The sequence below is a fragment of the Falco rusticolus genome, chromosome 10 (genome assembly GCF_015220075.1).
Source record: "Falco rusticolus isolate bFalRus1 chromosome 10, bFalRus1.pri, whole genome shotgun sequence".
NCBI lineage: Eukaryota > Metazoa > Chordata > Aves > Falconiformes > Falconidae > Falco > Falco rusticolus.
Window position 1 is genome coordinate 19326213 of NC_051196.1, and position 13622 is coordinate 19339834.

General features: G+C 67.8%; 3 protein-coding genes across 8 annotated transcripts in view; 1 reads left to right on the top strand and 2 right to left on the bottom strand.

Annotated features, from left to right (window-relative positions):
- Nucleotides 1–2: 2 nt before the first annotated feature.
- Nucleotides 3–1186, bottom strand: LOC119154741. Its single transcript, XM_037402630.1, has 2 exons — nt 987–1186; nt 3–882 (listed from the first exon to the last, which is right to left on the bottom strand). Exons 1-2 carry the CDS (start codon nt 1154–1156, stop codon nt 3–5), a joined length of 1050 nt encoding a protein of 349 aa, XP_037258527.1. The 5' UTR covers nt 1157–1186.
- Nucleotides 80–10839, bottom strand: PLEKHG3 (pleckstrin homology and RhoGEF domain containing G3). 4 transcript variants are annotated; one of them, XM_037401754.1, is made up of 18 exons: nt 10764–10839; nt 7106–7425; nt 6906–7006; nt 6745–6814; nt 6618–6664; nt 6400–6550; nt 5501–5635; nt 5228–5410; nt 4729–4821; nt 4568–4654; nt 4415–4448; nt 4224–4331; nt 4010–4084; nt 3817–3855; nt 3682–3689; nt 3383–3568; nt 2907–2978; nt 80–2834 (listed from the first exon to the last, which is right to left on the bottom strand). In XM_037401754.1, exons 2-18 carry the CDS (start codon nt 7385–7387, stop codon nt 1350–1352), a joined length of 3156 nt encoding a protein of 1051 aa, XP_037257651.1. In that variant the 5' UTR covers nt 7388–7425; nt 10764–10839; the 3' UTR covers nt 80–1349. The 4 variants fall into 4 exon arrangements, with proteins under 4 accessions (XP_037257651.1, XP_037257653.1, XP_037257650.1 ...); XM_037401756.1 differs by lacking the exon at nt 2907–2978; XM_037401753.1 differs by having other exon boundaries at nt 80–2978.
- Nucleotides 10840–12151: 1312 nt separating this feature from the next.
- The window catches only part of NUP160 (nucleoporin 160), a 28753-nt gene continuing 27282 nt past the window's right edge, over nt 12152–13622 (top strand). For 2 of the 3 annotated variants that reach the window (XM_037401740.1, XM_037401741.1), the window contains exons 1-2: nt 12172–12374; nt 12578–12788. In XM_037401740.1, the coding sequence (XP_037257637.1) occupies nt 12172–12374; nt 12578–12788 (414 nt within the window). Of the gene's footprint in view, nt 12375–12577; nt 12789–13622 lie in introns of all 3 variants that reach the window. The other variant, XM_037401739.1, reaches the window with a different exon arrangement.

Below are 13622 nucleotides of genomic sequence, written 5' to 3' on the forward strand. Positions count from 1 at the left end.
CCTCACCTCTGTGAGCACACGCGTGGGCCCACATCATGTATACGTGTAGCGGCACATATACGAACGGGCACAGCCCATGTGCGTTGAACACGTGCCTGTGTGCACATGTGTATATATATATATTTGTATTTATATATACATACATTTCCATGCTTAAGGGTATGCACACACCCATGTGGAGGTGAACACACATGTATATGTACGTCCCTGTGGGCGCCCTCCGTGCACACGTCTGTGTGGATGGGCCCCTCCAGGCGTGTGCACCCAGGGGTGCCCCCTTGCACAGGGGTGCACAGCAGCCCTGTGCACACACATGTCCCTGCACGCACACGTGTGCACACGTGTGTCCCTGCATGCAGGTGCACCCACCCCTCCATGCGCACGGCCACACGCGTGCATGCCCCCCACCTGGCACCCAGCACCCACACATGGTGCTGTTGTGGGTCCCCCCCGCCCTCCCCAAGCCATAACGTGCCCCACCCCCCCCAGCAGCACGTGGGTGCAGAGGGGGCACTCCTGGCCCCCACAGGCACCAACCAAAGAGCATCAGCATGTGGGCACGGGGGGGCACCGCTTGCCCCCGACCCCCTCCCAACAGCCACCACCCTGTGCCCCTGCCGCACTGCTGGGGGGGGGGGGGGGGCGGGGGGCACCCCTGCACCCCGCGGCCGGGCTAAGCCACCCTGGGGGGAGTGCAGGCGACCAGAGAGGAACTTTTGGTTCGGTTTGGTTTTTGTTTTTTTTCTAATAAAGATGTGAAAGCGAGCTGGGTGCAGTGCTGGGTGCTGGGGTGTGTGTGTGGGGTGCCCCTGCTCCTGGGCACGTTGGAGGTTCATGAGGTGGCCCTTCTCCTGTGGGCTGGTGGGCCATGGGGTGGCCCTTCTTCCAGGTAGGTTGGAGGTCCCCAGGGTGCTGCTCCTCCTGAGAGAGCTGGGGGATCCATGGGGTGCCCCTGCTCTGGGGCAGGTTGAGGGTCCCCAGGGTGCTCCTTCTCCCAGGTGAGCTGGAGGTCCATGGGGTGCCCCTGCTCCTGGGCGGGTTGAAGGTCCCAAGGGTGCTCCTTCTCCTGGGCAGGCTGGGTGTCCATAGGGTGCCCCTTTTTCCAGGTAGGTTGGAAGTCTACAAGGTGCTCCTTCTGAGTGAGCTGGGGGTCCATGGGTGCCTCTGCTTCTAGGCGAGCTGGGAGACTATGGGATGCCCCTTCTTCCAGGTAGGTTGGAGGTCCGCAGGGTGCTCCTCCTCTCAAGTGAGCTGGGGGTCCACGGGTGCCCCTTCTTCCAGGTAGGTTGGTCCACAGGGTGCTCTTTCTTCTGGGGGTCTGTGGGACACCCCTTCTCCCTGTCACCCACCTAGCTGGCGGCATCAAGGGTCTGAAATTTCTGCCGCAGGTCCCTGACGAGGCCGTGGCGGGGGGGCTCAGGGGTGTCGAGGGGCTCGGGGCAGCGCCGCCGGTACTCCTCAGAGGCCTGGTAGGCTTTGCAGCGCTCCACCACTGCCTTCAAGCAGATCTTCTCCCGGGTGGTGGGCGAGCGGATCTGCACGTAGGTGGGCGGCTCAGCAGGCGCTGGCAGCTGCTCCAGCACCAGCACCCGCTGCCCGGGACCCAGGGGAGCCTCCGCTGCCACCCACAGCGCCCCGTCACTGCTGTGCCGTGCCGGCGCTGGCTCAGGGGTGCTGGGACCCCCGCCTGCCTCGGCGCTCCGGCTCCGGCCGCTGCCTCGCTCCTTCTCGGCTGGCCGGCCGCCCCGGCACGGCCCGTCAGGTGCCGAGCGGCTGCGGCTCACCGGTGGGGGCCGTGGGGCACCAAAACGGGCACGAAGCTCCCGCACATCAGGCCAGGTGAAGGGCTCGGTATTGCCAGGGCTGGAGGGACTGCGGGGGACACCCGGGGAGGGGGCCACCGCCAGCCCCCCATGGCGTGGCACAACCACCGAGGGGGTGCCGGTGCACAGGTCCCCCTCCTCTGGCTGTGCTGGGGGGCATCGGGCACCGGCACGGCGGCTCTTGATGCGGAGGCTGTACTGCCGTGCCAGCTGGTACACCTTGGTGCCAGGGTGCGGGGGGGTCAGCAGCAGCCTCGGCGGTGGCCCAGCCGGCAGCCCCTCACCCCCGGTGCCCAGGTCGTCCTCCTCCAGGATGAGCAGCGGCTCGGGGGGCTGTGGCTCAAGGGGCTGCAGCCCGTTCTCCTGGCACGGCTCTTCTGGCGATGCCTCGGGCCCCTCTGGCGCTGGCTGGGTGGGGGGCTCAGAGGCTGCCGGGGGCCGGGGGAGGCCGTTGAGGCGGCAGATGGAGCTTCGCACCAGTCCCTTAGGGATGAAGGAGAGGCTCTCGCGGCGGCGCACGCTGAAGCTGGCGTCCTGGTGCTCGGCGTGCCCGTAGTAGCTTTTAATCTTGTCAAGGAGCAGGCGGTCCCGGCTGGAGAGTAGTGACTCCCGACGGGCTCCGGCCAGGGGCTCGGGTGAAGGGACGGTGCTGCGGGACCCCCCAGGCTCCCCGGCCTCGAGTGGGGGGGCACCATCCAGGCTGAGCGCGCTGCCGCTGCGGCTGGCCGGCCGCCCCTCCAGCGCCAGGCTGCTGCGGCGGGAGAAGCTGCTGCCACCACCGAAGCGCTCTGCGATGACGCTGGCCTGGTCCAGCACCGAGGGGGGCAGGATGCTGCTGGCAGCTCCTTCTTCCTCCTCCTCCTCCTCCTCCTCACTGCTCAGCCCCTGCAAATCCTCTGCAGCACGCTCCGGCTCCCTCTCCCCGCCAGGCAGCACCGGTGCCGGGGTCCCCGCCGAGGAGGGGGCTTCAGGTGCCCCTGGCCCCTCGGGGTGCTCCCTGGTGCTGCTGGCCTGCGGAGGCGCAGGCAGGTGGGTGCTGGGTCCCTCGGGACTCCCCGGCAGGAGCTGCAGGGCTGCACTGACCTTCTCGCAGCTCCCTGGCCCCCAGCTGCTTGGCCGCTTGGGTCCCTCCAGCGCTAGTGGGTGCCCCCCAGCCTGGGCAAGAGCAAGCGGGGGGTGTCATGGGCTGGGGGGGCACCCGGCTGCTCGAAGCAGGACTGCTGCTGGTGGTAAGCCCCAGCCAAACTCATGGCTGAGGACACCACAGCATTCCCAGGAGCAACATGGGGTACCCCAGGAGTGATGCAGGGTGTTCTGGGAGCAATATGGGGGTGCCCCAGAAGTGATGCAGCCTCCCCTCCGAGTAACATGGGGTGCCCAGAAATGATGCTGGGTGCCCTGGGAGTGACATGGGGTGCCCCAGAAGTAACAGGGTGCCCTGCAAGCAACATGAGGTACCCTAGGAATGATGCTGGGTGCCCCAGGAGTGATGGGAGATGCCCAGGGTAGCACTACGCAGTAGGTACCCTCTGTGGGGTTTGGGGGGCTGGGGTGGGTACCTGCTCCTCCTGCGGCTCTGGCAGGTCCACAGCACCAGGCAGCTCCTCCTGGCATTCCTTGTCTAAAGCCTCTTCTTCGTCTTCCTCCTCCTCTTCCTCCTCCACCACACCTTCAGTCACTGCCCAGGCTCTGGGGTGCTGGGGGGGCTCCCCCGCCTCCAGGAGAGCCCCGTCGCTGTCAGCGTGCTACTCGGGGGTGAGTGTCAGGCTCAGGGTCCTGTTCTCTCTACTCCTGGCAAGTAGCGTGCCAGGGCTAGGGGGGCCCGGGCACCCCAACCCACCCTGTGCCCCAGCATTACCTTCAGCCCTGCCAGAAAAGCAGAAAAAAGAGAGAAAAGTAGAGGTTGGGGGGGCAGCGGCACCCCAGAGTGCCTCCCCCAGCCCTCGGACCTCCTCTGCCCACCCCACCGGTGCCAGCAGCCGTGCCAGCTCACCTTGCTCACCCAGCTGCCGCAGGATCTCTTTGGCAGGCTCTGCAGGGAGAAGTTGGGCATCCAAATCAGGTGATGGTAGCGTCCCCCAGCCCCCCCATCACTCATGTCTCCCAGCCCACCTATCCCCAACCCCACCAGTATCCCCAGCCCCCCCACCCTGGCTGGGGTCCTCACTCCCTGCATGCATCTGCACCTGACTGCCTGCGCCCCGTGTGCCCGTGCAGCCGGTCTGGCAGTGTCTCCGCACGGTCCCGGTGCTGGAAGGGCTCTGCGGGCACAGGGACACCCATCAGCACGAGCACCCAGTGCCCACCACCCCGACGGGCATCGGTGCGACCCAGCCATGGTGTCACCCCGGGGCAGGGTCGGCAGCGGTGGTGGGGACGCTGGGGACGTGCGGCTCTCACCGGACTGCCGGCGGCCCTGGCGCAGCTCAGCAGCGGGGTCAGCCAGGGGCTGGCAGGACCAGCTCTTCTTCAGGCGCTCGGGGCTGCAGCGGGGAAGGCGTGGGGGGTCTGCAGGGACAAGGGGTGATGCTGGGGGCTGGGGGGGACAGGCGAGGGCAGGGAGGGGACCGTGGGGCGGCAGTGGCACTCACAGAACAAGTCCATCTCCAGGATGGCTTCCTTAGCCTGGGGGGGAAGGAGGACGGAGAGAAACAAGGGGTGAAGCTGGGGTGCAGCTGCCCCCTCCTTGCTATGCTGGGGGGGGCCCTGGTGCCAGCACAGCACCCATCCCGCTCTGCCCTCACCTTCTGGGGGATGATGGCGTGATGGTTCTCCAGGATGAGCCGCTTGATGTGATGGGTCCACACGCGTTTCTCCTCCACATTTTTGGCCTGGGGCAGGACAGGGAGGGTGGTGGGGTTGGGCAGGGGTTCCCCAGGGTGACCCCCACCCTGTGCCCCCCTACCTGCAGGCTGTGCTGCTGCTTGCCATGCTTGTAGTGAGCCAGGCTGAAGCAAAGCGAGTCCCGTGTGCTCTCGATCAGCATCAGCGAGGAGCACTGAAGGCAGAGGCCATCAGCCCTCCATCCCCAGCACCCCCCAGACCCCTTCCCAGCACCCACCGGGCTCCCCATCCTCAGCACCCACCCTGGTACCCCCCCATCCCCAGCACCCACCAGGGTCCCCATCCCTCCCCAGCATGCTGCAGTCTCCCCCATCCCCAGCACACCCTGGACACCCATTCTGACACCTATTTGGCTCATCATCCTTAGCACCCACCCTGGTCCATTCCATCCCCAGCACCCACTGAGCTCCCCATTCCTTGCACGCACCCTGGTCCCCTCCATCCCCAACACACTCCGGACCCCCATCCTAGCACTAACCCTGGTCCCCCCCATCCCTGGCACCCATCAGACTCCCCCATCCCCAGCACCCACCCTGGTCCTCTCCATGCCCAGCACCCACCGGGATGTGGCTCTTGTAGACATAGTGGTCACCACGGCGCTTGGTGATGAGGAGGGTCTTGTCAAAGAGGAAGACAGCGCGCTCGTGGCGCACCCGCTGCACCCGAAAGGTGCCCTCCAGCACCAGCTCCCCGTAGCTGGTCAGGTCCGGTCCCTTCCAGCCCAGCAGAAGCGACTGGATCTCCTGCGTGAGTGCCCCGGGATGGGTGCATCAGGACACCCACCACCACGGTGGTGCCCACCCAGTGCCACCCACAACACTGCTGGTGCCCACCTGCTGGCGGATGGCGTGTTCGTGCTTGCGCTTCATGTCGTTGATGTACCAGGCGACACAGGTCATGGTGTCAATGGCCTCCAGCACCACCTCGTAGTCGTCCCCTGACTTGTGCTCAAAGTGCTTGGCGATCTCCTGCCAGCAAAGGACGCGGCATCGGGGGAGATGTGGTGGTGTGCCATACCAGGGGGCTAGGCTGTGCCAGGTGCCCGTGCCATGCCAGGTGTGTGCGCTGTGCCAGGGAAATGTGCCATGCTGGGTGCCCATGCCATGCCAGGGAACCAGGCTGTGCCAGGGAAATGTGCCACGCCAAGCACCCATGCCACGCTGGGGAACCAGGCTGTGCCAGAGAAGGGTGCTGTGCCATGCCAGGGGACCAGGCTGTGCCAGGGAAATGTGCTGTGCCAGGTACCTGGACTTTGCCAGGGAACATGCTGTGCTGGGGAACCAAGCTGTGCCAAGCGCCTGTGCCACATCAGCTGCCTAAACTGTGCCAGGAACTCCTGCTCTGCCACTTCCCCATGCCACGCCACACACCTGGCCTGTGCCAGGCACCTATGCCCTGCCGGGTGCCCATGCCAGACCAGGCACCCAGACTGCGCCATATGCCATGCCATGCACCCACCGCACACCAGGCGCCAGTACCCTGCCGGGTGCCCACGCCATGCCATGTCCCCGTGCCACACCAGGCACTCACACCACACCAGGCACCGGTACCCTGCCGGGTGCCCACGCCATGCCATGTCCCCGTGCCACACCAGGCACTCACACCACACCAGGCACCGGTACCCTGCCGGGTGCCCACGCCATGCCATGTCCCCGTGCCACACCAGGCACTCACACCACACCAGGCACCGGTACCCTGCTGGGTGCCCATGCCGCGCCACATGCCGGCTCACCTGGAGCAGCAGGTGGTACTTGAGGATCCTCTGGACGGGCTTGAGCAGGTAGGCACCGAGGGGCAGCGCGTGCCGCAGCCGCTCCTGGCACTCACGGAGGAACCGGGCCTGGGGCTTGCTCCTCATGCACTCGGCCAGCGCCGCCACCGAGCTGCGGGCAGGGAGCGGGATCAGCCCCCTGCCCAGCCCCCTGCCCAGCCAGGCCCCTCCCAACTCACCTGGGGTAGTTGTTGCAGTACTGGGTGTAGATGGCAAACTCCTGGCTCTGCGGGCAGGGGGAGCACGGTGAGAGCCTGGCACGGCCCTGTGCCCCCCGCCAGTGCCCCCCGCCATGCCCACCCTTACCCGGGTGACGAAGCAGACAGCCACGGCCACGGGGTCATTGGCGCAGCTCTCCAGGTTTTGCAGCAGGGTGCTAGGGGGGACAGAGGGGATGGGATGACAACAGCCCCCCCAGCTGTGGGACTGGCTGTGCCCCCCCCACCCGCGGCACAGGGAGCACCCACCTGCTGAGCTCGTAAATGTCCTCGATGTTGCCGAAAAGCGCGCTGACCTGCTCCGGCCGCAGCACTGGCTCCTCCGCATCGATAATCTTGCCCAGGTAACCCTGCCGGGCACCCATGGGTGGTGGCGGCACTGGTGCAACCAGCCAGGCCACCCCCAAACCCCATCTGAGGGGTGTCCCGTGTCCCTCCCCAGCACTCACCTCCACGATGCTGCGCAGGTCACGGGCGTAGGTGCGCTCCGACTCCACAATCTCCAGCACCACCCGCCCCAGGTAGCTGGGCTCGGCCCCGGGGCCACCAAAAGGTGCCAGGGGGTGCCCGCCACGGCCACCCGGCCACCCCCCGGGGGAAGCGTTGTTGTTGCTGTTGCACAGCCCCTCAGCCCATGGCTCGGCCCCGCCGCCAGCCGGCTCCTCCATGGCGTGGCCAGGCTCCAGCACCGGGCTCAGGGTAGGGTGCTGCAGGCAGGCGGGCACCGGCATGCCGGCATCCCTCAGCACTGGTGGGGTGCAGGACGGGTCTGGGAGGGGGGAGAGCAGCATGGTTAGGGGGGTGTGGAGACCCCCCTGCAAAGAGCCCCCGAGGTTGACCTGATGGCCAAACACTTCAGGCCAGGGTGGTGCCAGCACCCCTCAACCCCAAAAATCCCCGGCTACGGAACAGCCGAGGCAGGATACAGCCTGGCCGGATCCTGGCACAGCCCAACAAGGCCTCCCACCCGCCAGGGCCCTGAGAATTAGGGGTTCACCCCCTCCCTTGCCCCAGAGCCAGGTGATGCACTCCAGGAGCCAGAGACCATGCTCCAGGAGGAAGAGGCTCCCCGGTGGGACCAACGCCATCGCCATGCCGAGCCCCCACCCGCTGGCACCCCGCTGTGCGTCACTGCCGCGCCTGTGGGACACCTTCCTGGTGAGCTGAGCGCTGGCCCGCCCTTCCGGACCACCGGTGCCACCGGCTACTCCCCTACGGCACCAGTATCCTCCTGTGCCACCGAAACCGTGCGGTGCCACCGATCCAGCTGGGGCACCCAAAAACCAGCTGCCAGCAGCAAAGCGTGCCAGAGCGGCAGCAAGGGCTCACCGCTGCGCTGTTTGGCAGAGGGACAGTTTGCAGCAGGGCACCGAGCCCGCTCACCCCAGCAGGTGGGTGGCCCCAGGGACAGTGACCTTCAGCCCGGCCACGTGCCGGCGGCGGGGCTGCCCGAGCCCCCCGGCACCACCGGGGGGGTGCCAGTATTGAACCGGTCAGGCCGGTTCCCGCCGGCTCCTCCCTGCACCCGCCATGCCGCATGGCTGCGATCCCGCCGCCGCCCTCCCCACAGCTTTCCCATGCAAGCCAGGAGCCCCCCAAATACCCACCATGGTGCCGCCCCCAGCCCCACATCCCCAGACTGTGCTGCAGCCCAGGCATCCCTGTTGCTGGCACAGCTGGCTCTGCCATGGGGCACCCCCTCGGCATCCTGGCTCTGAGTGATTTGGGGAGCAGCCCGCCCAGACCCCGAATCCTTCAGCCTTGCCCTGGCCCCATGGTCATGTTGGCCAGGGGAGACCCGGCCCCATGGACACCCTGGCACTGGGTGGGGGGCACCCAGCCCCATGGACAGCCCATCCTGCCGGGGCCACTGAGGCCAGCAGACCCCCAGCATCCACACCCGGCAGGGTCCGATCCCCGCCCCCACCCATGTCCCTTCCAGGGGACAAGAGGGGACACCCGGGTGGCACCGTGGGGGGCACACAGGGCACAGCTACCCCACGCCTGCTACGGGGGGACGGTGGCCCAGTGCCCGCGCTGGCTCCCCCACGTGATGCCCGGCCAGGGATTTGCGGCCACCTCGGCTCGTCCCCGCAGGCCGCCCCCGGCCACCCTAATCCGCTCAGCGCGCCGGGATTACTGCGCCGGCCCCACGTCACAGGGACCGTGGCCACTCGCCTGGGCCACCGCCAGCCCACCCGGCTGGGGGCTTTATCCTCTTACCCCCCAGCACCGCCGCGGTGGGCACGCTGCTAGCCAGAGCCCCCCCGGCTCCCACTTGCCGCCTTCTCCCGGGGGGGGGAGGGGGATTGGGATTAGCCTTGACCTTCACCCCTGCCGGGACAGGATGCTGCCCCCAACCCCGGGGGCTGCCAGAACCCCGGGGCACCCCCAGCCTTGCTGCTGGGGACAGGAGAGACCCCCGGGGTGCCGAGCTGTATGTGGCCCATGGGTGCTGCTGGCAGCACAGGCAAGGAAGGACACCAGGAGGCTGCCGGCTGGCCCCGGCATGGGGGGACCCCAAAACTCCCCAGCAGGGGAAACTGCAGCAGGGGCCGGTGCTGTGCCGAGCCGCTGGTGCCGGTGCTCGCGGGGTGAGGTTTTCTCCCCGCCGCGGGATTGCCGGCCCTGTTGCACATTCCTGCGCGGGAGCCGGGGCGTGAGGCTCAGCCCACGGTGCTTTCCCAGGGCCCTGGCACGGCACGGCACAGCACAGCACGGCACGGCACGCCGGGAGACGAGGGTGGGCAGGCCGGGGGTGCAGGGTCGGGCAGCCGGCCGAGCAGGGCTGGAGGAGGCCAGCCTGGCGGAGCCATATAAGGGAAGGCAGTTCACCATTTCCAGGCATTTTCCAGGATCGCAGCGGCCTTGGGAGCGGGGAAGGTCGCTGCCGGCTCCAGCCCAGCTGCCATGGCTCGGCGCGGCCGTCGCTCCTGGCCCCGGCTGGCACCGCCGGTGCCCGGCAGGCACAGCCTGGGTGCTGGCACTCCTGCCCGCAGCATCGCGGTGCCGCAGGTGGTGCGGCACGACAGGGGTCCCCATGCCACAGCAGTGAGACCCCCACACACCACGGCAGCTGTGACGCCATGCCCGGGTGGGACTGGAGCCCGAGCCCACGGTGCAGAGTGCCCAGAACACGGTGGCATCAAGCCCGCAGGGCTGCCAAAGCCTCTTAGTGTCCCGCGCCCATGGCGTCCCGTGTGGCCAGCAGCCACCTGATCCCACCGGAGGGGTGCAAGGCACCCCGCTCCACATGCGACTCGGGGTCCCGGTGTGGTACCCCCGTCCCAGCTGCCAGTGCACGCACAGGGGTCACCATCGTGCCCTGCACCCCTCAGCTGGGCCTGGGGTCCTCCCCAGCCCCATGGCTGCCTGTACCGGGTGTCTCCCAGGACCCCCAGTCCCCTGCCCTCCCTGGGCACCCACAGCCCTGCCCCATGGCTCACCAGGGCCCTCCACCCCTATGGCCCCTCCAGCACCCAGAGCTCCTGCCCCACTGGGACCCATGGCTGTGGGCACCCCAGCACCCAGAGCTCCCACCCCGTGGGCACCCAGAGCTCCTGCCCCACCGAGACACATGGTGCCAGCCCCACCGGCACCCACACTGCTGGGCACCCTGGGACCCACGGCTCCCTGTCCCACTGGCACCCACAGCACTGGGCACTCCAGGCCCCGTGGCTCCCTGTCCCAGAGACCCACGGCTCCTGCTCCACTGAGACCCATGGCTCCCGCCCCACTGGGATGCAGTGGCTCCTGCCCCACCGGGACCCACGGCTCCTGCCCCACTGGGATGCAGTGATTCCTGCCCCACGGGGATCCACAGCTTCTGCCCCACCAGGATCCACGGCTCCTGCCCCACCGGGATCCATGGCTCCTGCTCCACTGGGACCCGCGGCACCCCCATGATCCACAGCGCCTGCTCTGCCGGGACCCCCGGCTCCCACCCCACCAGGACCCCCGGTGCCGGGCACCCCCGGGGACCGACACCTCCCGCTCCACCGGGACCCCCGGCGCCGGGCACCCCCGGCTCCCGCTCCACCGGGACCCCCGGGGCTCGGCAGCCCCCGCCCCCCCGGCCGCCCCCCCGCTGCCCCGGGCCGCACTCACCGCGCGCCGCCGCCCCGGCCCGGCCGTGCCCGCAGGAAGCGGCGGGAGCGCCCCGGGGGCGGGGACTGCGCCCGCCCCGCCCGGCCCGGCGGCGGCTCCGGCCCCGGCATCACCCCCGCCCCGCCCGCCGCCCGCACGGCGGACAGTCCCGGTCTGGTTCCTGTACGGTCCCGTACTGTCCAGGCCCGGTCCCAGTACAGGCCCGGTACAGCCTCAGTACAGTCCCGGTACAGTCCAGGCATGATCCCAGCACAGTCCCAGTATGGTTCCCATACAGTCCCGGTACTGTCCTGGTATTATCCCAGCACAGTCCAGGCATCATCCCAGTAGAGTCCTGGTATGGTCCCAGCACAGTCCCAGCCGGATCCTGGCAATGTCCCTGCACGCACCGAGGCGCAGTGTGGGGGGACACCACGCCCACTGGGCCACCCCATGGGACCCCAGCCCAGGGGGACATGGTCACCAAGGGGCAGAGCCCGCAGGTGCTGCCAGCCATGGGGCAGATGTGGGGCACCACCAGCGGGACCCCCTTGGGGCCAGGGCAGCGCAGGTGCCAGGGGCAGGGGGATGCACCTGGGACCCCCATCCCTGCCCTTCCCAGCGTGGCCCAGCTCAGCATGGCACGGCACCGCTGTGCCACCGGCCCCAGCTCCTGGGGGTGCTGCAGCACCCAGGGTGCTCCAACCCCTGCGATGGAGCAGGGGGTAGGCAGAGCCCCCGGCCCAGGCGCAGCACCCCAGCGCCCCATGGCACGCACCGCCAGCATGGGGCTGTCCTGCCGCGGCCTCGTGCTGCCGGAGCAGGGCTCCCGCTCAAAGGCAGGATTGTTTGGGGCCAGCACGGCGTGCCCGGCCGGGCCCCCGGCACCACATGGCATCGGGGGGCACCGTGCGCACCGTGCTGGCATGGCCGGGCTGGGGGGGCAGAGGGGTCCCCGCCGCCCTCGCTGGGACACCGGCACGTGCTCTGCCAGCAGCCTGGCCCCGCGTGCCTGACACGCCGCGCCGGCGGCAGCTGGGGGGGGGGGGGCGGGGCGCGGGCGCTGCTCCGGCCTCCCGAACCCAGATCCGGTGCCCTGGAGATGCCCCTCTCCCCCCCCTTCCCAGGCCCACCCCCTATATCCCCTCCCCATACCCCATCCCCGGGACACCCCATATCCCCTCCACACACCCCATCCTTGGACCACCTCCCTTTCCCCTCGCCCCCCAGATCTTTCTTCCACAAACCTCCTCTGCAAACCCTCTCCCCAAAGCCCCCTTCCCCAGACACCCTGTCCCCAGACCCCCCGTGCTGCCCCCCCGCCCGCCCACCAGGGGGCGCAGCAGCACGCCCCGCCCCTCCCCGGCACCCCCCGCGCCTCCCTTCCCGTGATGCCCCGTGCGGCCGAGGCGGGAAGGCAGGCGGCAAGATGGCGGCGGGCTTGACGGAGCGGAGCTGCCTGGAGCTGAGCGCGGCGGCTCGGGGCCCACCGCGGCGGCCTCAGGAGGTGGCTTTTAGTCCCCCGGGGACGCTTCCGCTCCCAGCCGGTCGCTATGGGGACAGCGCGGGTGGTTTCTGCTACCAGGAGAGCGCGCAGCTCGCCGCCGCCACCAGGAACCGCTTCGTGCGGTGGTGAGTACGGGCCCGGGGGCAGGCCCAGTCCCAGGCCCGGCCCCAGGCCTGCCCCGGCCCCCGCCCCTTCCGCGGCTGGGCCTGGCCCCGGGCCCGGCTGGGGCCCTTCTCTTTGTGCCGGCTTCACTCCCCTCCTGCTGGGGCCCACCTCTCCCCCCACCCGTGCCCGCCGTCCTCACGCCTTCCCCGGTCTCTTCCCTCAGGACCACATCGGGAGACACGGTGGAGCTGGTGGAGGAATCTCTGGACGTTAACTTGCTACACAATGCCGTACGCCTCCGCATCCAGGGCTGCCCGTTTCTGCCGGGCGGTGTGCACCTCTGCGAGGTGCAGAGCCACTTGGTCATCCTGCTGATCACCGGGCAGACGGTGCATCGCCTGCTCCTGCCGCATCCTGCCCGCATGTACCGCAGCGTGAGTACTGGCATGGCCTGCTGCCTGCCTCTGTCAGCCACCTGCCTCGGTCCTGCCCCAGCCCTCAGCAGAGCCAAGTGCATTTCGAAATAGCAAAAGCCTTGGCGTGCTTCTCAGCACAAAGTACTGCTTCCCACCCATACCACTTTTGGCTGTGACAATTATTTTGGTCGTGACATAGTTAATTTTGGCCATGATGGAGTTAATTTTCACTGTAGTAGCTTGTGTGGTGCCAGGTTTTGAATTTGTGACCAAAAGAGTGTTGATAATGTGCTAGTAATTTAGCTTTTGCTGAAAGCAGCCTTCAAGGCCTTCTGTTTCTCACTCTGTCCCCCATGTGAATAGATTTGGGGGTGTGCAGTGGTTTGGGAGGGGGCACGACTGGGCAGATGACTTGAACTAACCAAAGGGATGTTGCTTGCTGAATAATATCATTCTCAGCAATAAAAGGGAAAAGAGGGTTTCAGGGGCAGTTAGCCACCTTTTGCTGGGGAGCGGGCTGGGTGTTGGTCTATCTAGCCTTTGTGTCCCTGGTTTTGTTTTCTTCTGTCTTCTCCTTGTCCTTCACTTATTAAGTGATTATTTTGGTTTTTTTACTTTAACCTTGCAAGTTTTCTTGCTTTTATTCTTCCATTCCTCTTCCCCCATCCCACTTGTGGGGGGAGTGAGCATGTGGCTGTGTGCTGCTTTGCTGCCCAGCAGGATTAAACCCCAACACTGTCTTGTTGCAGGGCTTCACATAAACCCTGTCACCACAGTTGTGCCCATCACGTGTGGGCTGGCTGTAGAAATGCTGGAGGTGAGCTGCTGATAGGTATGAAGCTCGGTGTTTCC

Excerpts from the sequence above, each read along its gene's own strand:
- LOC119154741 (XM_037402630.1), bottom strand. The coding sequence starts at position 1,156 with ATGGACCCCCAGCTCACTCAGAAGGAGCACCTTGTAGACTTCCAACCT. Across the intron at positions 883-986 it reads CAGCTCACCTGGGAGAAGGA|AAGGGCCACCCCATGGCCCA; the intron begins GCACCCTGGGGA and ends CCTACCTGGAAG.
- PLEKHG3 (XM_037401753.1), bottom strand. The coding sequence starts at position 7,387 with ATGCCGGTGCCCGCCTGCCTGCAGCACCCTACCCTGAGCCCGGTGCTG. Across the intron at positions 6,815-6,905 it reads GACATTTACGAGCTCAGCAG|CACCCTGCTGCAAAACCTGG; the intron begins GTGGGTGCTCCC and ends TGTCCCCCCTAG. Across the intron at positions 5,636-6,399 it reads AGTACCACCTGCTGCTCCAG|GAGATCGCCAAGCACTTTGA; the intron begins GTGAGCCGGCAT and ends CTTTGCTGGCAG.